This window comes from Ictalurus punctatus, chromosome 23 (genome assembly GCF_001660625.3).
Source record: "Ictalurus punctatus breed USDA103 chromosome 23, Coco_2.0, whole genome shotgun sequence".
NCBI lineage: Eukaryota > Metazoa > Chordata > Actinopteri > Siluriformes > Ictaluridae > Ictalurus > Ictalurus punctatus.
The window spans coordinates 19,235,869-19,258,510 of record NC_030438.2 but is presented as its reverse complement, the minus strand read 5'-3'; the positions used below and the strand labels follow the sequence as shown (position 1 = coordinate 19,258,510).

At 40.3% G+C, this 22,642-nt stretch overlaps 1 protein-coding gene across 1 annotated transcript in view; it reads left to right on the top strand.

The window, feature by feature from the left end:
- The window catches only part of syngap1b (synaptic Ras GTPase activating protein 1b), a 28,413-nt gene extending 12,654 nt beyond the window's left edge, over nucleotides 1-15,759 (top strand). Inside the window, exons 12-18 of the mRNA XM_017452663.3 lie at nucleotides 103-316; nucleotides 776-1,378; nucleotides 1,695-2,141; nucleotides 2,592-2,762; nucleotides 5,146-5,357; nucleotides 8,566-8,638; nucleotides 13,355-15,759. Of these exons, the coding sequence (XP_017308152.2) occupies nucleotides 103-316; nucleotides 776-1,378; nucleotides 1,695-2,141; nucleotides 2,592-2,762; nucleotides 5,146-5,357; nucleotides 8,566-8,638; nucleotides 13,355-13,420 (1,786 nt within the window). The 3' untranslated portion in view covers nucleotides 13,421-15,759. The remainder of the gene's footprint in view (nucleotides 1-102; nucleotides 317-775; nucleotides 1,379-1,694; nucleotides 2,142-2,591; nucleotides 2,763-5,145; nucleotides 5,358-8,565; nucleotides 8,639-13,354) is intronic.
- Nucleotides 15,760-22,642: the final 6,883 nt, after the last annotated feature.

Here is a 22,642-nt window from a genome sequence, read left to right as displayed (position 1 = left end):
ACTTGACTCTACACTTGACACTGACTGCCAACCTAACAAACAGCTCTTAATATTTTTTATCTTAATAATTTATCTTAAAATTTTGCTTCGACTTCTCTGCAGTTCCATAGATATCACTCGCTTACCTTCCCCAACCTCTGCCATGCCCAGTGGTGTCGTTCCTCCATCGCGAGCTGGAATGGGTGCTTACGTTGATCGGGATCATCCGCATCGGGCCTCTTCTAAAGATGTTTTCTATGTCACCCGTCCCCCGCTGGCCCGGTCCAGTCCTGCGTACTGTACGAGCAGCTCCGATATCACCGACCCAGACCCAAAGGTAAGCTTGCACGGTAAATATAGCTGACCTGAAAATGGGTGGAGGGGCAAGTCATACGATAATGGCCCATGTCAATGAGTAATGCTTTACTGTGATGAAAGTGAAAGCTGTTTGGTTCAAAATCTCATTTGAATGGCAGCTCGCTCATCAGCACACCTTTCCCCTCTCCATCTTTGCTGAGGGACTTTGGGTTCCTTTTGATCCGGTGGGAAGATGAAGCGCTACAGGCCTGCTTACTGCATGGTTCAAAATGCTGCCCAAGCATGGCGAAAGAGGGCAACACCATGATGTGGGTGCTGTTAATACATACAAAAGTGACTGTCTACAATGTGGTGTGTTTTCGATTTTTGGATTTATCCGAATCGAACTAGTTGCGCCAAAAAGTAGATAAATAGAGTTGAGATTTTGTAGCACACATTTAAAAGAGCACGTAACTGCAGCGTTTTCCCCCCCCTATAGGTTCTGTCCGTTAATGAACGTATTTCTATGATGGACCTCCAGGACTCAAGAATGAACAGCGTCTCTAACCTGCAGTCTGTGGGGGACATGCTCAACTCTCCCCAGGCCTCACTTGCCGGGTTCGGTGGCCTTGGTGGTGCTGGAGGAGGCCTCGGAGGTCAGCTGCGTGCCGGTGGAGGGCGGATGTCAGCCGGTTCGGGTGGCTCCAGTGTGTCCGGCGGCCTGCGACTAAGCCAGCTGAGCCAGATGGGGACCACTACCGACTCGCTGTCCCAGCAGCAGCAGCAGCAGGCCGCGGCTCTACGTTACCCGCTCTCCTTCCAGAACCCTCTCTTCCACATGGCTGCCGACGGTCCTCAAGTCCAGCGCCAGCACAGTCGTGCTCAGGTGCCTCCACCCCTCTTGCTGGCTCCGGAGCCAGACTCCTCCCACCCAGCATACTTGCCGCAGTTCGCCCGCGGCGCCTTCTCCCGCAGCGAAGACCTCTCCACACTCAGACCCGGACCACACCTCGGCCAGCCCAGCATCGTCCACTCCCACAGCTACAGTGACGAATACAGCCGGGGAGACTACGCCCGACGGCAACTCTCTATGCACATGCAGGTACAACTTCTTTTTGCTTATCCTAAAGAGAAATTTCCAAAAGAATTTTAGAATATTTTCAGCTTACACAAATTTAAATGCTAGCTATAATCTTAGCAGAAAAAGTCATCAGACATGTAAACTAACAACAAAAGGAAAATTATGTTGTTTTTTTTACTTATGAATAATTTTAAAGATTCTAAAAATAATTTGTTTTACATATATCGGCAATATAACAATGTTTAATGTAACATTTGATTTAAAATGGATCGTTTCGACCCAAACGTAAGTTACTATCGGAGAATTCCTAGCTGTTCCTCTCTTGCTCACGTGTCAGGAAAACCTCCAGCAGCAGCAGATGATGGGCATGGCCTCACAGACGGGCACGTCTCATTCCTCGCTCGCCTCGCCTCCCACCACTGTCCAGCCTGTCCGTCAGAGCTCCATGGCTCCGCCTCCCACACAGCGCATGAAGTCTCAAACCTCCCATCAGCTTTCTGTGAGCTCGGCTGCCGTTGCCACACCCCCTAGCAAGACGAGACCTCCGAGCGGAAATCTGCTCCAGTCTCCTGAGTCGGGTTTCGGGGGGAGGCAGCCGGGTCCACGGCAGCAGCTCTCCGTCAAGGATAACACCGCCCCCGGCCTTCCTCATCAGCACAGCTCCACCCGCGAGAGCCAGGGATCTCAGGGTTCTCAAGGGGGAACACCACAGTCGACGCAGCAGTCGCACAAGGAGCGGCAACACTCACAGCAGCACTTACTCAAGCCTTCCATCAGCAAACAGGTGCTCAGCAGGTTTACACAGAATAAGCATAATCACGTGAAATGAAATGATACTATGGGGTCTTGTCAAAACATTAAGTAACGTGAATTAAAGTAAAAATAGGGCATTGGAATTATACCTGAGTGAATGTTAAACAGTTTCATTCTAATCTTAAACGTTCAAAATGAGACTATAACGTAAGTGATAACAGGAACTAACTTTCTTTTTATTATTTTTCAATAACAGCACAACATGCTTTCTTGCTTGCTTGAAATGCACAAAAAAAACCTTATCATTAGATTTCTAAAAAATGCAAGGTGTAATAATTGAGTATGAGTAGGAGTATTCGTTTGTACATTTGTACACTCAGGCAAAATACAAAGCCCCTAAAACGATACGTAAGTGCACCACCACTTAAGCTTATTTACTTAAGCGCTTCTGCTTATTCTGAAATTTCCGTTCTGTTTTCAGGGCTCATCTCCCAACACTTTGAACCCTCCCACCCCTGCCTCAGAAAGGACAGTCGCCTGGGTGTCGAACATGCCACACCTTTCCGCTGACATCGAGAGCTCACGCATCGAGAGAGAAGAATTTAAGCTGAAGGAGTATTCAAAAAGCATGGACGAGTCACGTTTAGACCGGGTGCGTGTTTCTCAGTTGAACATCCCATCCAGATTTATTCCACCTTTACAGTTAGATTTGGCTGTAGGAATTTGTGTTCCTTCACAAATAAACAAGACCGTTAGTGAGGTTAAGGTCAGGCGCTGATGTTGTGTGAGGTTCAGCAGGGTTAAGCTCTGTGCAGGACACTCGAGTTTTTCCAGTCCAACCTTAACACGCCACGTCTTCATGGAGCTTCATGGACAGGTGCATTGGCATGCTGGAACAGGTTTGGGCCTCAGTTCCAGTGAAGAGACATTATAAAGCTACAGCAAACTAGTACATTCGATACAACTGTGTGCTTCAAACTTTGTAGCAACAGTGTGGAGAAGAACCACATGTGTGATGGTGTGATCGTCAGGGTGCACATACTTTTGGCCGTATAGTGTATTTACTCATATATTATCAAAGAATTGCTCAACAATCAGGATTTAATTAGTAAAATAAGTATTACTTGCTTATAAATAGTTTATTGCCGACCCTTAAATTAGCGTCTTAGCGATTTTAATAACAATACAATGCCCAAGAGATACTAAGTAAAGTTTAGTTTTCTGTAAAGAAAGTAAAGCTAATCTGGTGACGTTTTTATCGTCGTGTAAACCTGGCTTCACACTGATCGAACCGATTTAGCGATTTCCACCACACTTTCTAGCTAACCGAATTTGGATTTGTTGGATTGCGAAGATAAATAGCAGAAGCAGAACTTAAGCAAACTCAGGTTATTTAGCTGGCTGTGTGTGTGTGTGTGTGTGTGTGTGTGTGTGTGTGTGTGTGTGTGTGTTGTGTGTGAGAGCAGATGCTTGCTAACGCTAACCCGTCAGTGTGCCATATGTATCAGTGCTATAGTTAGATACCAGGCTCCATCTGGCTGTAATTTAAATGTTCCCAAGAGCCGAAACTACCGAGCTGAGACTGTTTATCAAGCTTTGACCAGCCTGAATTATTACACACACACACACACACACACCCACACACATTCAGCGCACACACACACACAGCTCAAAACATGCACAGTTCATTATGACAAACTGTAAAACTTTTTTATTGATTGAAAATAATACAACATTCAGAAACGTTGGGCTTCGTTTGTTCACAGTGCTGTTGAATTCTGGATTCTGATTGGTCAGATGGTGTTGATTCATTTTCAAAGCATTAACTACTTTGGACAATAACTCTGTCATTGATTATTTCCCTATAATGGTCTGTCTGTGTGTATGTGTGTGTGTGTGTGTGTGTGTGTCAGAGAGAGAGAGAGATGACTGTGATGTAGCAGAAGTTTTGTATCCTTCCTCAAGCAGCTCCTTAAAGGTGCTCAGGAAATGCCGTTATGTCCGTCACCTCTACAACAGATGGTGCTGTGGCTGATCTATGAATTATTTAAGTGACGGATGAATGAAATGAGCCTCAGTCTTTGGGAGTAAACAAACTCGAGGAGAAAACAGAGCAGAACTGCGTTACGTCACTGTGTTGCAGGTGTTTATTCTTCACCAGCATCGACGCCCCGATCAGATGACTGGGTTATAGCGCTAATGAGCAGACGTACACTTAAACGTGTAGTGTAGCGTAGCGTAGTTACGATAAACACCATCTGGAGAAACAACTATCTTTTCTGTATACAGTACTTTACACATAACATAACACGCTAAATAAGACGAATCAGAATAAAGACAATAGAGTTCCAGCACTTAGTGCTTGGACCCCTAAACTCAATTAATTTAAATCAGATTTTATCATGTTTACATGATGGAAGATTCGTTCACAGAAACATAAACGTTGTTGTTGTTTTTGTTTTGTTTTTTATCTTAGATTTACACAGAGTTGATGGAAGTAGGGTTTACTAGCATTGTTAGCTAGCACTTGTATGAAATTTAGAAACACATTATGATCTAAGTCAGAGCTAAGTCTTTAGAATTTTTCCTTCATAGAAATGAATGTTGGTAGCTAGCTAATAAAATGAGCAGATATCTCGTAGCTATAGTGAACTAGCTAGCTCATTCTTCAGTATTTTTGTAATGCTATACATTTAGATTTCACATTGATGTTGTAGCAGTGAAAATGAGGAGCTGGTTGACAGAACCAAGGTGTTTCTTTTTCTGTGTCTTGTGGGTGTCACATGTGAGCCTCTAGCGTTTATAAGCTATAGCGGCTAATGTCTTCTCTCCACAGCGGCAACTAGTCTTCTTAGATTTTATTCATTTCTATCATTTTATTCATTATTTTAATTATATGATGCAAAAAAAAAAATTGACACACCTCCAACAGTACTAGCAACACACGTGAGCCTTCATGAGCTTGTAAAGTTCAAATAGTGTAAGACAAGCTCTGTCATAAAACTACCACGGTTAATCATTTGCAACCGGTGCAGGTACGGGAGTACGAGGAGGAGATCCATTCTCTGAAGGAGCGTCTGATGATGTCCCACCGCAAGCTGGAGGAGTACGAGCGGAGGCTAGTCACTCAGGAGCAACAGACCAACAAGATCCTGCTGCAGTACCAGAGCCGGCTGGAGGACAGCGAGAGGAGGCTGAGGCAACAGCAGATGGAGAAGGACTCCCAGATTAAAGGAATAATCGACAGGTAATTTAAAAAAAAAATGATCTGAGAGGCAGGTATGATCATTTTAGCTCACTCAGGTTGAGTTTCTGCTAGCAGGTAGACAATAAATTTCTATCACTCAGTTCTTGGACCCCTAACTATAGGTGCACGAAATTAATTCAGTTCAGATTCGTCTAATGTTCATACTACGAAAAAAGTCAATGTTTCGCTTGAGTTTTATCTTGATGCAATACATAGTCTGCATTTTTTTCAGCTATGACGGTCTTGGTAGCAATAGTTGAAGAGATGTAGCATCTACGTACTGTATATCACAAATGAAACTAGCATGTGAATGCTAACCTAGTGAATAATAATAATAAAAAAAGATCAAACCCAAAGGAATCATCCCAAAGCCGATTAATTTCTTATAACACCACGTCCCGAAGTGTTTTATTCCTCTTACACTACAGCGATTTGCCAACAATTACAATTCCACCCCCGCCCCTTTTATTATAGAACAGCACATTGTACTTTTTATCCATTTATAGTTACATTTAACATGGTGGACGGTCGTGAGATAAATGATTTGTTGTGAATGTTAACAAATAAATAAATGAATAAATAAAGTTCCTAAAGGGAAAAGCTACAGTATAGAGTGACCTGCTTCATTCCATTTCCCAGTTGTTCACGTTCTCATCTGTATCTGTCCCATCATCCGTACGTCTGAAATCATTTAATAATCAACCTGCATGCAACGAACAGGTCCGAGCACCTGCAAATTTAATGAACAAATTGTTTCGCCTTGAAGAAGCGCCGTACCGTAACACGGAAATACAGCGGACTATACGATTTCAGGATTAACTCAGAAGCACTAAGGTTATTAATCAATAAATCCAAACATATATTGATTGATTGTTTGAAACATATTTGAATGATAAACAATGACATCATAAATTATAAAGTATAAATCATGAAATCATTCAATTTGAAATTATACTAATGAAGTCGCTCAGCATGAAATCTTCATTTATATTATTTGGGAAGATTATTCCCAAATAACTGTCGGTATTTCATCAGTGTGTATCTTAAAAAAAAATGTTTATTAGAATATAAATCTTTAACAAGTGAATATACATAGCGTATATACAATATAGCTTATATTTGATCTTTATACAATAAAGTGCAATATTGTTTCATGTAATTTAATTAACAATAAATAGAAGAAAGCACGTCTTCATTATTTGCTGTTGCTTTTGAACTTTCAGTTTTTCCAAAATGTGGATTTTTTATCTTTATTTATTTATTTATTTTTGTGCATATCTGGCTCCTGTTTGTTCGGAAATATTTCTCAGACGAGTTCAGACAAAAACCTCTTACTAGGGCTGGGCGATTTAATGATATAATATCGGTATTGTGATAAGTTGTATCCTAATATTTTTTTAAAACAATATTTCTTAAGATATCGTGGATTGTTGCATTTATTTCCTTAAATGATGTTACATTTTTTGTACTAAATCTTTCAAATAATTCTTGAAAATTTAAAATGATTTTCCATCGTTTTCCATGCTGAATAATTTATTTTGTAAATAATACTAATAATAACAACAATTTTATAGACATTAATTAAAATTTAAACTGTAACGAATCTGTATATCATGAAGCGTATCATGTATCATGGAAATGTCTGTATCCATTGTCTCCATGTTTATCAATTTCAACCTGTTTGTCTGTTGATCTTGCTATTTCATATTTCATTGCTATTTATGTAAACATTTTTTTCATGGAATAAAAAACAACCAATCACGTTGTCTGAAACCAATTTCTGTGATTTCATTATTTGTCCATGTCATTTCATCAGCTTTGACATTTGTTCTGATGCACATACGCACACTTTCTGAACTCTTGAAGGTTCTGTGTCGTGTTTTCTTATCAACTGGTCTCCTGTTTTGGAAGCTAAGAACCCTGAATTATCCAATTAATCATTCAGTAACCCTTGTAGAATGTTTTTGGGAAGCCGGGAACCCTTAATTATCCAATGAATCATTACAGAACCCTTGTACAACGTTTTTGGGAAGCTAAGAACCCTTAATTATCCAATGAATCATTACAGAACCCTTGTAGAACATTTTTGGGGAGCCGAGAACCCTTAACTATCCAATGAATCATTAAAGAACCCTTGTAGAACATTTTTGGGAAGCCTAGAACCCTTAACTATCCAATGAATCATTAAAGAACCCTTGTAGAACATTTTTAGGAAGCCGAGAACCCTTAATTATCCAATGAATCATTCAGCAACCCTTGTAGAATGTTTTTGGGACGCCTAGAACCCTTAATTATCCAGCAAACCACTAAAGAACCCTTGAAGAACCTTATTCCCCCTCCCTAAGAGTGTACGTATTCGGTAAGCATGTGGCACAAAATCATTATTTTCTTCTTAATATCTAGAGCTTGTTTAAAATTTAGCTCTTGGTACTTACATACATGTACCGAAAAAAAAAAAAAAGGTTCTTAAAGGGTTCATTGGATAATTAAGGCTTGTTTGGTCTTCTAACTCGTGATTCTTGAAGTCGGGTCCTACATAGCAGCTTTAAGGGTTCCCCCAGGGGAACAACTAAAGATCCATTCACGGTTCTAGATTTTCTAGAGTGCCCACCAGATAAAAATGACTTGTGCATCACTCTATTCTTTTCTTTTTTTCATCGCATTTGCCAGAACCATGAAAAATCTAAAATAATATATTTTACTCTTCCTTTACTGGAATGAATTAATAATAGATTCATAAAAACAAAAGACCTCTTTTGATCTTGTCTTGATATTTAATTGTGTATGTGTGTGTGTGTGTGTGTGTGTGTGTGCGTGTTTAAGTGTTTTATAATGAAACAAAATTACAATGGCTGGATATAATGCAAAAAAAAATAAACAAATAAAAGAATGTGAATTATGTTCCAGGATTAAATGATATAAATAACACATAACAACTTCTGAATGCGGGCCTGTTTCATTATTTCAGTTATTCCCCAGGGAATTTTGGAACATAATTCCCGAGATTTGCATGATTGTTATAGTAAATCCCTGCTTTTCACGTAGAAACAGCCGAGAGCTACGGTGTACAGTGCATTTAAATGAAAATGGCAGAATTCTTTCACGGACATTTAAACATTTTCATGTCATAAATAAGATATTCGTTATGTGTATTATTGGAAATATTTTCCCAACTTTCTCTCTCTGCTTTTTCCTCTCTCACATGAAGACTCATGGCGGTGGAGGACGAGCTGAGGGTAGGGGTAGCACCAGAGCACAAAGCCAGGATGTTTGCAGATCAGGTCAGTGCTCCTGTTTTTCTCTCCTGCTCTTCCTGTCTTCTCTCTCTTACGATTTTTTTTCTCTGCTGTGTCCAGTTTTGGTCTACCGTCTACTGTGTGTCAGTACGTCTGTTTTGCCGTGTCGGTTTTTGCGCTACCTGTCAGTTCATTTGCCTGACAATTATAATTATTTGCATCCTTAGCAGTAGAACCCGTCACTTGTCATGGCTGGATTCAGTGTGAGCGCTGTTGATTCATGTTCATGCACTCGATTCTGAATCTTTGAGATGGGTTGCTTTGGATCATTTTGAGGCAACGTGCAGCTTAAAGGGAAGAGTCTGACCAAACATTGAAAAAAAGGCTAACAACTGAATAAGGAAACAGTGTCTTCTTCTTCATTCTTCCATTCATTCTTTCATTCATTCATTTATCTAGCTCCAATAAGAGCTTTATCCTGGTCATGGTTGCGGTAGATCCAGAACCCGTCCCTGTATCCCGCGAACACTGGGCAGGAGCTGGGAATACACCCTGGAATGGATGCCCTTTATTCACAAACTCATTCACACTTAGTGGCAATTTAGAGTCGCCAGTCCAGGTGGACGTGTTTTTGGGAGGTTGGAGAAACCAGAGAACCTGGAGGAAACCCATGCAAAAATGGGAAGAACATGCCATTGGGGTTCCTCTTGGTAGTCCGGATTCCTCCCCCAGTCCAAAGACATGCATTGTAGACTGATTGGCATTTCCGAATTGTCCATAGTGTGTGAATGGGTGTGTGAATGTGTATTTTGTGCCCTGCGATGGGCTGGCACCCCATTCAGGGTGTCCCTTGCTTTGTGCCCCAAGTTCCCTGTGATAGGCTTCAGGCTCTCTGCGACCCTGTGTAGGATAAGTGGTATGGAAAATGGATGGATGGATGGATGGATGGATGGAATTCTCTAATTGAATTTGTTTTTTAAGCACAATGGAATCTTTTAAAAGAGTATTTTTAAATTAATCCAATTTGGCCTAATAACTGCAGCGAGGTCAACCCTGGCATTAACTGTCCTGGCGACTCTTCTGCTGGAGATGTTCATAGATCAAGCATGAGGCAGTGTGATTCCTTGCCCAGTGGGATTCTATTAGTGTTTGTTGTAGTTCCGATTTCAGACCACTAGGTGAATAATATCTGAGCATGCTGCCTTGCATATGCGCAACATCAAGAAAGGCAAGCAAACCAAAGGCACACCATCTTATATGTATCTGCACCACCTGCCCCTTTGAGCCACCATTGGCCAAGATGCTGGTCACATCTATAGTTTATTCATAATCTTATAGCGCAGTTATAGGCTGTTAAGGAGACCAGGACTCAACCTTGTCATTGTTAGCCACATCAGTGTTTAGACTGACTTTCCTCTTCAGTGTGCTGTATTCAGGGCAAACCTTTCTGCTTCTGGAGTGTCAATCATTTTTCAGCAACAATTGAATGTCTTTCTGAGCTTGTCCAATCATCTGTACACTGGTAAGCCACCATCTTCCACCAATACAGGTCCAGGATTTTCTCATACATATCTTCCTCACATCCAGTGATACCCTTTTAAAGCACTTCTTTTTTTATTGTCCTCAGTATCAGAAGCGAAACAGATCCATTGTATTGGGGACCATGGACTGGTCCTATTACACTTCATCCTGTAATACAAAAAAAACAGGGTTCTTAAATGCTGAGCAGTGGTTGGTTATGTTAGAAATAAAACACCTGGTGTGGTGGTGTGATGAAATCAGAATGAAGACTCAAAGAACAACATGAGTAGTCTATTCTCAGAAGCAGGCATAGGGTGAACAGGCAGAATCCTCGTTTTGCAGGCAGTGATGCGGTCTAGCGCTCCTGCTGTTTTACCATTCAGCTGAGAAACTTTCTCACAAGAGGAAGGGATTAGCTGCAGCAGAAGCTTATCGAGAGTTGAAAGGGAAAGAAGGCATGCAGTGAAGCATGGGCTAGATATCGGTTGGAGGAAGAGGAAGACACAAAGAACCAACATAATAAAGAAAGAACAGTTTGTTCATCATGTTGGAATTTACCTCTCCATTCTTCAAGGTGTTATTTAGACAATCTCTAAGGAGACATTTAGACTTAATTTCTTGTTTAATCCATAAAACCAGACCATGAATACAGGCATAATGTGCTTTATGTCAGATTTATGGAACCCTCTGGATGTTTCTTTGGTAATCCCTCAGTGATAATTGTCCCATATGTCTAAAATTAACATATTTCTACATCCCACATAGTGCCATAAACACACTAATAATCACTGCTCTTGACATAATTCACACTTACAATAAAAGTGAGTGAATGGGTTGTTTGAGCACTCAATATCTTGCAGAAAAATCTACTGAACTCCTTGAGAGGGAAACAAAACAACACACCAGGAGGCAAAAAGTATATGTAGGCTTTAACTTTGTAATTGATATCAGCTTGAACTTTACAATTAATCGTCAGAAATTGAGTAGTACACTTCAGGAATACAGAGGTACTAGCTTGGTAAGGGCTGACACTGACCACACTGACACTGATCACCTACAGCAGATTGAATCTGCTGTAGGTGGTGAATGAAGGCTTACCTGAAGGCTGCATGAGCTGTCTTCCATGCTCTTCTACATCTTGACACTGTTGCCCCTGAGGAGGGTACTACTACCAAAGTACTACTACTGGTAAAGAAGCCCCGAAATCCAACCTGTTGACCTGTGCAGCACTGTCCTGGTTGGAATCCTCAGCATCCCCTGGATTGCAGGTGTAAACTTTGAAGGGTTTGACAGGGATGTGGTTCAGAGCAGGATTTGCTAAGTGTCTTCGGGAAGGTGGTGGTGGTGGGGGGTGTCCTTTTTTGTGTTTGTAGCGAAGCATAATTGTTTTAAATATGATGGAATCCAGTGGTAGGTACATAGCAATGCGGTAATATGGGAGAATAAGTGAATCAGTTGCGGATGTGGATCAGCAGTGAGTTCCAGTAGTTAATTCTTGAGAAGACTAGGAACTGAATGAGCACCTGAATGACCTCCATGGATAGAAATGGTCAGACCTTTATGATGTTGTAAAGTAGAACGCTACTTGAACGAGTCCAGTTAGCATGAGAAGAGAAAGATAGCTGGTTGTCCAGAACTACCCCAGGGTAACATGTAATCCGAGAGGTCCCCTGGGTATTTCGTCTTTCTGGTATTTCGTTTCAGTTGATGAGTTGCCATCCATTACGAGATGTCCACCAAACATCTGAAGGCGGTTTTACAATTGATCTAAGTAGTTGCATCTACACCTTTAACCGATTCAGGGCTTGTTTCAGGGGTGGGGTTCGTAAGTGCAGGTTGCAATTGCTTTCACATTATTGTCCTTTGGTACTAGCACCCAAGCCGTGTCATCGTGCAGGAATACCTGCAAATGAGGAGGCGCTTTCTTAGAGGGAGTTGGACATACATGCCACAAGAAATGCGTTTTTTCTTTTATGTTCTCAGCAAGCAAGCACTTGCACCACAAATCAGCACTCCAGTCCTATGGTTTTATACATCAGTAACACAGTCCAGCTTTTCTGCTGATAGTAACAACCCTTTATCCTGGCATCATGAAAGTAGAAACAGGAAGTAACATGACAAACTGAGCCAATCATGTTGCTCAGCATGAGATGCTGAGACGGACTAGCGTCCACACACGATGCAGAGGACGGTAAGGGGTAGGGTTAGAGTACGGTTGAAACGAAACCCAGACCACCATTTTCAAGACGACCAGGGATCGGATTTCTGGACGGCTGTGGGGTGCGAAAACAGCCTTCACACTTCACAAAACATACCGAAGAGGCCAGAGTTTTGGAAAAAAGGGGCCATATTAGATTCACGTTACGAATTGGTCCAAATTTGGCCAACACAACGTAAAACCCATGAGCATTTTCATCATCATTTCCATGAACACACATGATTGAGCTCAACAGCTTTTCTCTGCATGCGTTATGTTTCCATGCTAGGTTTTAAATATTAGCTATGTGAATGAAAGTGAACTTGTGGCTGAATTTTGTCCTGGCTTTTTTGTACATATGTTTGTGAAAGTGATACCACAATACCACTATGACAAATAATGTATATCTCCTACAGCCCTTGCTGATTTCATGTATCATTTCTTTACCACTATTCTGTTCTTCATGCTTTTATGGTCGTACTCAACTATTCTATTTTCCTTGACTACCTCTACAGGAACGGCATGCAAATGTGCTTGAGTACATGCTTTGTAGGTGTGTAGCATGGCCTTTTGTCGAAGTTTAAGTCTATAGAACTCAGTATATCATCCTTATTTAAAATTTGAGTTCATCTTTTAGAGCATGCTGGCTGATATTCTACCACAAAATGATAAATTCCTTTTTTTTAATGAACATGTTCCCTTTTTTCCTACAGATGTTTTACTCCGTCAGTATTTTTATGTTTGTGTGTGCGTTTTTGTGTCAGTTATCTGAAATGTGCGTGTATGACTTGGTGAGTGTGTGTGCATATATATATATGGCATATCTATATATGTGTATTTATGTGTTTGTGTGTGTATGTGTGTGAACCCAAACTGGGAGACACTTTTCTCACATACTCCTCTTTACTCTATACACACACCTAAACCCTCACTCGAACACCATCCCAACACACACACACACACACCTTCTCCTCTGCTTTTTCTGTCTCTCTCTCTCTACCTCACCTCTCCTCGTGTTGATGAGATACGGTGATTTCTCTTAGGGGAGGCGGCAATCCATCCTAGTGCAGCCCCGTCTCGCGCCCGTCCCTCCTCGAATGCACAGGTAATGAAGCAGCTGAGTGTGAGCCACCCATCACCACCCACCCTACAAACCAACCAACCAACCATGACCTGTGTGTGTGTGTGTGTGTGTGTGTGTGTGGTGTGTGCTGCATTCGTCCCCACACACCGGTGAACATTCACAAAAATAATTATAAAAAGTTCACACTTTAAGGACAGTCATTATCATTCAATAACTCCGCAAAAGAGCAATACCTCTACTGCAATTTTTTTTCCATTAATGTCTAATTTATTATTTTTATGCAATCCGACGGCCTTTATTTGATTTTACAGTTATAAATGATATTTTCTGTACAAATCCTAATAAGAAAACTCCAACATCCACACTGAACACTCACATCTCCCATTCCATCCCATGCAGCTGTCGCCTTCCGGGTCAAGACCACTGTTTTTAAATGTTTTTTCCTCATTTGTGAGGTGCATTCCTGTCATTATTGTCAAAATGGCATGCACTTATGCTCTTGTTCTCTTTTTCTTATGGACGACACATGCCACACACCCCACACCCACACCCACTTCACACTCACTCATATCTAATAACATACATGTCAGTGGTGGAAAGAGTGCAAAAAAATTACACAATGTATACACTGTATAGTATATATTGTTAATTTTAAGCTAACTATACGGATATCTTGGTCAAGTGGTCGAGAATGGTGTAATTGTAAAAAGGGACGGCGTTTAAAGATCTTACATTGATTGTTGTGTGAGAGAATAGCTGACTGGCTCGCTGAAATTCACAGCATAACGACTCTATTTTCCTGACCATCGGTATAGAAAGTAGCCTGGTCAAGAGTGGTGTAATTGTAAAAAGTGGAAGAGGTAAAACAAATATATTAAATGGTCTGGTTAAGGGATATGCAATCAAATCAACTCAATTGGATTTAATATTGATTTTACATAACTGGCTGGCTCACCACTTTTACTGTACAGTATCAGGCCCCTATTTTCCTGCTCATCAACACAGGCGATAATCTGGTTAAGAGTAATTCGTAAAAACGGGTGGAGTTAGACTAAATATAAAGATGTTACATTGATTGTTTAGTGGTAGAATAACTGGCTGGCTCACTGATTATTCACAGCATATTATTCACAGCTCACCTTATTCACAGCATTAGGGCTATTTTTTTCCTGACCATCAGTACAAAGGGTAATCGAGAGCGGTAAGAACATATATATTAAATAGTCTGCTTAAGGGAAATGCAATAAAATCAACAACTCTAAATTAGTGACGATTGAATATAACATTGAATTTGTTTAACTGGCTGGATCGCCACTTTTACTGTACAGAAACAGGCCCATATTTGCCAGCCCATCAGCGGAGATGATAATCTGGCTGAGAATAATTTGTAAAGATTTTGTGGAGTCAGACTAAATATAAAGATGCTACAATGATTCTTTAGTGGTAGAAAAAACTGTCTGGCTCGCCAAATTAAGATAGTCGGCCATATTGTCTTGAACTTTAGTGCAGATGGTAACCTGATCAAGAGCAAGGTAATTGGAAAAAGAGGTGGACTAAATATAAAGGATGTTTGGTGGTGGAGATAACTGGCTGGCTCACCTGATTTACATTTTAAGGGCCCTATCGTTTTACCAGTACAGACCATAACCTGGTCTGGCAGAGTTAGATGAAATATGTTATATTAATGTTATATTAATTGTAAAAACATTGATTGTGGTAAAAAAAAAAAAAAACAACAACAACCTAATAATAATAACTGTCTGGCTCACTTATTTTTGTGAGCATCAACACATGCGATAACCTGGCAAAGTGTGGTGTAATAAAAGGGGCGGAGTTTGAATAAATATATTGTCAGCTCTTCTAATTCCATTTAAAATGGACAGACTCAGTGCAGTGACAATTGGATTTAATTTGAACATTTTGCTTATTGGTAGAAATAACTGGCTGGCTCGCCAAATCTACATTGTAAGGCTATTTTGTGGCAGTTTATTGAACTGCACTGATTCGCATTTATTAGCGATATGTTATTTTTTTAAAGATAAAATAATTGAGTCAGTCTTATTTAGTTAGTCTCTGGGTGGAGGAGTATTTATGTTGAAGGGGGTTTTAGTTTTCCATTAGATCCCTGAGTGTTTTTCTGCTGCTTTCTATTATTCCCAGTTGTCCATGTGCCTTTATTCTGGTTTTTGGTACCGTCTCCGCCCATACTCTTTCATTGATTGGTTACCCGATTGTGCTGACCTGTTCTGTGTTCAGCCGGGTGTTACTGCTTTCTTCCTTTAAAAAAAAAATGTAATTATGGATCCCCCTTCTTTGATGCTGCCTGCTGTGACTGGAATTGAATGGACTGTACAAAAGTGCAAAAATATGTTAGACAGTAGATAGATAAGCTGACTTTCCACCGCTGCAACACACACACACACACACACACACACACACACACACACACACACACACAAACACACACACACACACACGCAATCACAGGGCATGTGCTATGATTCGGGGTGGGAAAAGGTTTCATTACCACGCCGTCATCTACTTCACCACTGTTGTCTGAACTAGATGATGGGAATTCTGGGAAATCTCCGTATCCGTCTCAATCCTGCCCAGATCGGGTCGATGACGTGCATTGCGTGCATGCATGTGTGTGTGAGTGGACGTCGGTGTGCGTTCATGTTTGTACAGCTTGTGCATCTGTTGTTCGGTGGTTCGAGAGACACTGTGTTGGTGGAAGTCCTGTGCTGTTGCTTTGCTTTGAATTGAAGAGGAAATGGGAGTTTGCCATATTCTGGGAAGTGTAAAATAGGGGAAAATGCGGGTTCATGTTTTTTATGCTTGCAAAAACGCTTTAAGGTCTATAAGCCATTTCTTTATGTTAATATCTCATTACTATATGCAGAGATTTTGCTTCTAACTAGCAGAGAACTCCAGCTCGCCACAGGAGATGTCATCTGTGGACTCTTCAGCCACAATTTGTCCAAAGTTAATGACCCTCGTATGAGCTGTAATTAGGATCCCAGCTGATGACTAATCGAGTTCTGACAGAGATACATCCTTCACTCCTGTTGTCCTCATCAACCAGCATCTCCTTGTCGTTAGTGTCGCCCGTAGCTCCTACGCACAGGCTCATGTGTAATTTCCTCAATTCCTTCCATTCTCAAGTATCATGTCAAAGGTTCTGATTGAGAAGAGAAAACAAATTGTTCATTCTGTTACAAAAAAACAACAACATTGTCATTTAGAAATGATAAATGACATCAATGCTGCACTTTAATTCAGACTGGGTTATGTTAGCAACACTTGCTTCTTGCTAATGTAATAGTCTGAAATCAAGCATTATTTTTTAAATGTGTATTTAAAAAAAAAAACTCATTCTAAAACTCGTACCATGAAGTTGAAGTTCAGTTCAAATCAAATCACCAATTTCAACAAGTGAGTATATGATTATCTTACAGCTGTGTAACACATACACACTCATTCAAACAAGGTAAATGCTCAATGCATCATTCTTCATCCTGCGATAAACATGAATAAGTATGCGAACCATTTCCTACATCATGCAGTCGAGTATTTTCATGCTTATGACATGTTTATCTCCTGTAATAAACACATTTATGAACTGTTGTTGATATTTATCAGCCCCTTTAATGCAGTTGTTTCCTCCCTTACTGCCATAATCCAGACCTCACTGAAAAGGACCGAACTTGACGGCATACTCAATAAACTTGGTTTATATATTAAATGAACTCTGGTTTGGGCTTCACCTGTGTAGGTAAGAATAGCGGATAAGGCCAAAAAACAATGTTTGTATTCAAATTTGTACATCTTTTTTTTTTAACCAGTATAGCTAATAAGATTTAAAGTGATATCATTTTTGTTGACTGACCCAGAAATTATGGTCCATGTCTAGCCTATTAATGAAAAACCCCTCAAATGTTCAACCTGTTCACTTTGCTCCAAAATGTTTCTTGGCATTTATAAAATATATAGCTGTAGTATGGTGTGTTGTTCCAGAAAATGTTCCGCAAAGGAGGTTTGAAAGTGTATTCGCTGTGGCCAGACTGGTCTAAATGCCATTAACCTGACAGACCATGGCATTTAAACAGTACTCTCTCAATTACAGTGGTGTCCATAGGTTGAGTCTACTACCAAGAAACAAAACTGTTTGGGAAGTCTTAATATTTTTTGTTTTTATACTGACACTATACATTTCATTGAAACAGAAGGGAATATATGAGAATCATTGTCCAAATCAAAACAGAGGCATATATTCATAGATCAAGCCAAGAAAAGCTAGGAAATGAACCAAAAAAAGTAAAACTAGGAACTCTACGAGATCAGGAAACATGGGTAATACAGACAAAATAGCTTATAACCTATGTGACTAATCAGAAGAAACCATTGTTAACAATGACCAGGAGAAGTGGTTAGACCTGAGATAGATCAGGAGGAAACCACACACTTATCTAATGACACAACTGCAGTACAACAATACCTAAGTTACCCACATGACCAAAATCAACTCTAACTTTATTTAACAATCCAACGTCACAAAATGTACAAATAATCAACCAGAAATGTGCCAGAATGTGCTCCATAGTTCCCACCTGCAACAAAACACACATTGATCAAATAGAGGTCAAGATGTAACCTTACCTAAGTATTGTTTTAGTTCAACGTGGTATTCTCACTCCTGGCTGGCTCACCAATCTATATAATCAGATTCAGCCATGAAAGAGGACCAAATATGTATTATCTTTTTTTTAGTTCATTGGTATTTTAGTAGCATTTAGGGATGCGGTATTACAACTAGGAGGAGACATTTAAACAGCAGGGTCGAACTGGTATCTTCCCCACCACAGATCACCCATCTGTAAACTTAACATGACAAAACTGGTGTACAATATGAACACTAGCTGGACACAGTAACATCAAATCAAACTTCACTGTTATAAAAACAGTTCAACTAAATGGCAAAAATGGCAACCCTTTACCAATTGCGGTACAGTGAGCCAAAATCCAACACTGAAATCTAACATTGCTGCTTTACAGAGAATATTTACTACAAAATTTCCATATGTATATATAACTCCAAGTACAGGCTCCAAAATCACTCCAAGGTCACACTGAAGCAAATGAGGTTAAGTTGTAATTTAACCTAATGTATGGTATAAACCAGGTTCAAAACTTTTGAGTTCTTTTGGTTCAAGATGATATATTCTCTCTCCTGTCTAGTTCGCCGAACTGTATCATCAGCTTTAGCCATCCGAGATAGGTTAACCACTTAAACATCACTTGCTTGAGTTCAGAGGTACTTTAGTTGTAGTTTAAGGATGCATCATTGCAACTCCTGAAGTGGGCAAAACAGAAAGCAGAGCAACGAAATGGTTCATTACACCTAACCACAGATCCGAAATGACAAGGGTAAACCTTAACTTTAAAGTTCAATCCAAAGTTACATGTAAATTTACCAGTGCTACATCCTGCAAAAATTACTGCTTATTTGAAATTATAAAGAGAACATTATCAAAATACAGGCTCCAAGGTCACTCTAAATTGATGCAAATTAAGTTCTAATATACCTTAAGCGTGGTGTAAACTAAGATCTAACCCTTTGAGCTGAGTTGTTTTGGCTCAAAATAGGATATTCTCACTCCTGGCTGGCTCGCCAGTCCATTTTAGAGGTACTACATAACAGTATTGTGGCCAATATTGGTTTAAAACACAGGATTAGATCTAATTAGACATTTTTCAAACTACTCTATATTTTATTTCAGGAATGTGTGTCATTATCAGCTTTGACCTAAATTAAGAGATCAGTGCATCACTGATTGTATTTGTTTTCTATAGCAATGGAATAAAACCAGTTCTTGTTAGTGGACTCTAAATTTTGGACCCTACTGTATAATATGCTTGAATGGGTGAAGTCAGTTGTATTTCATAGGATATCAACCCAAATATAAGACATTAGTATATCTGAACTTTCTTTTATATAACCATTAGAACTTTTTCTGTCTCTCACTAATGTTTTCTGCTACTCCTATCCCTGCACAGCAAAATCATCAGCATTTGTTTTTTTGGTATTCAAACCTCGGTTTCCAAAATCTAGAGTTTAAGAATTTCTCTGTGAGCAAGTGCTTTTAGTTGTTTTGCATTCGTCTTAGTGTAATATTTATCACACCACATGATGTTCCTGTCTCGTCTGCACAGTGCAGCATCGGGAGAGGAGGGGAGTGGACCCGCTCGACTGACCTTGTATATCAACCCCAGATTTTTAATCCCTCCCTCATCCCTCTCTCTCCTTCTCTCTTTCTCTCTCTCTCTCTCTCTTTCCTTCTCTCTCTTTCTACGTGCCTTTTCATTTCTCCCTTCTGGAGCATTTTTATGGATGTTTCCCATACCTCGGCCGTGTAACTCATTCTCCTCTTTTTTCCCTTCCCGCTACTTCTCCCATCCCTTGTGACCTGTCCATCCCACCTTTTCTTTTCTTCTTCCCTCTCTCCTTCTGTCTTCTTTGGTTCTGAACCTTTGTACCACTGTATCCTTTTTTCCCCTGTTCCCTGTGTTATGTTTTCATTCTTCCTTCTATCTTTTCTTCATCCGCCTTCTGTCCTTCAAATGCTCCTTGTGTCCTTTCTTTCCTCTATTTTCTCTCCCTCCCCCTCCCCTTCTTTCTTTCTCTTTGTCTTGCTAGGAAGAGCAGCTTCCCTCCCTGGGTTCTCCAGACCCCGGTGTGAGTGTTGGCGGAGGAGAATCGAGCGCCGCTCTTGCCTTTGGAGTCTCTCCCTCGGACATCTCCTCCGACAACCCGCCCCAGAACGGAGGCCCGCCCCCCAAAGTAGCTTCTCCCAATCACTCCCCACTTCATACACACCTCAGCCGGAACGGAGAGATGCGCGGCAACCAAAAAGCCTCTGTGGCAAACGGGACCACAACAACATCAAACATGGGAAGCGGATTAGGAGGGGGAGCAGGTCTCTAACGGCGCTACGCCAATCCGAATGAAGAATGATAACATCCCTTACTTCTGCCCTTTTTTCATCGTTTTTTTTCTGCATGAGGCACATCTTTATGGGGAGGCGCTCATCCTTACACCATCCACACCAAACTACTAAAGGGCTCTCCAGTGGATGGATCTCATATTTCCTTTTGACTAATGTAAAAAAACAAAACAACCCACAACTTTTCCATCGTATATTCCTCTGGAATGACATGGTATGGTGGTGTTCAGTGAACCAAATGTGGGTGATTCTTGTGAATGATCTGAATTCCTGAATTTAGGGTTTTGTTTTTTTTTAAACAATCAGCTGGGTAAATGACCTCTTGAGTGCTGTGTGAAACAAAAAGACATACAATTCTCTAAAAAACAACAACAACAAAGTGGGTAAAAGGTCTAAACCTGTTCAGAAAATGCCAGCTTTCAAGGCCTTCTGAAGCAGATACGCTTGTATTGTCATGTCGTCTGGCTTCCTTAGTGCCTTCTCTGCTTCCTTCAACAGGGTTTTCAAACAAGCAACAGAATAACAATCTCAACAACACCTTTCCATTTCGCATCTCGCATCTCGCACGTTCACGTTAAAGTGACTTGGACGATGTTGTGATCTGGAACAGGGAAACGTTTTCAGTTTTTTTTTTTCCTTTCGAAAGCAGAAGATGTGGTTTCTCTCCCCCCCCCTTTTTTTAAACATCACGCTTAATGAGAAGTGCTCTTGGTCTTCGAAATTTGAAATGAAGTCGAGGAAGCTGCCTCAGTAGACTTGCTGGACTTGTGCAATGTTTCTCTCTTCTCAATCTCAGAACCTGTGTGTGATCAACTGGTGCTATAGACTAAGAAAAAAAAACAGTGATATTTCAGAAATCCGTGTCTCATAGCACTGCCTCTCATTAACCCCCCTTCATCCCCTTCACCCCCAACTCCTTGTTGTCCATTTGTCTTGCCATGCTGTTCATTGCTCCTCTGAATGGTCAATGTTTCATGAATGCAACATGAGGTGGTCTCTGTCAGGTTGTCTTCATATCCAAATACGACATTAGGCCAATAACAGAGGAACTGATCATATTGTAAACAATATCGTTTTGCTTTTTTTTTTGGCTTGCATTTTACAGTACATGTATTAATAACTATTCCCACTGGTGTAGGATTTGACACAGTGTACTAATAATTGTCATCGCAGTTACATTTCTACGTAGGCTATAGTTTATTAGGCTTTTTTTTTTTTTACGTAGCTCAACCGATAGTAAACATTTCAGCTATAATTATACAGAGGTGCCAGTACTAACTGTCCTAACGTAATCCTAACAAGCGTACAGAATAAAACAGAATTACACACAACAAAAAAAAAACCAACTAATGTATGTCAATGGACGGGATGGCTACAGTAGGGTTTTTTTCCAGGTACAAAAAAAAGTCTGGTAATAAGCAGCTACTACTTATTTTTCTATTGGCTCACAAGACCAAGGCTCGTGACATCACAGGTCAAGTCGGTGAAACGAAAGTAACCGCTTCCATAGTGGTTACAAATGCTCGCCTTTCGCATCCACCGTCCTTTCCCCTTCAGTGAATCGGCTTAATCCGCATTCGCTCTGAATGCTGATTTAGCTAAAAACCTTGTAGGAGGTTAGCAAGGATTTAGTTAGCAACCGTAAATGTTGGCACCTCTGATTACAGTGCCCAAACATTTACCTTGACAAATCTGCACGTACAACAGCTCTACCTTATATTCTTGTATATACACATACATACTATATAGAATCACGTCACGTGTCTGCAGATTTCGTGTTATATTTCATGTCCATTTTATTCATGTTATCATGATAAACCTGTTATATTGACATAATCATGACAAGACCTGGCTTATCCAATGCAGCAGGCTTTGAAATGTCTTTTATAACTAATTTGTTGTAAGCCTATAGGCCTTATAGGACTCGTGCTTGTGCTGCGAAGCACTCGAATCGAGTTGGAATTGAGTGTTGATTGTAAAAAAAAAAAAAAAAATGAAAGAAAGAAATTAGATGCACTAATATAACAGGCTGAAAGGAGAAAATGGGTTCAAAGATGAACTGCACAATAAGAGAAGCGTTAGTATCTTTAACTGTAACTCTGAAGATTAGCTTTGAGTCTAGAGAAGAGAATGGACTGATTACCTTTTGTTTCCCCACAAGCCTTTATTTTATGGCTATATTACAAGCAAGTTTTTAAAATTCAGTAATAATAAAATCCTTAGAGACATGGTTGAAGGAACAT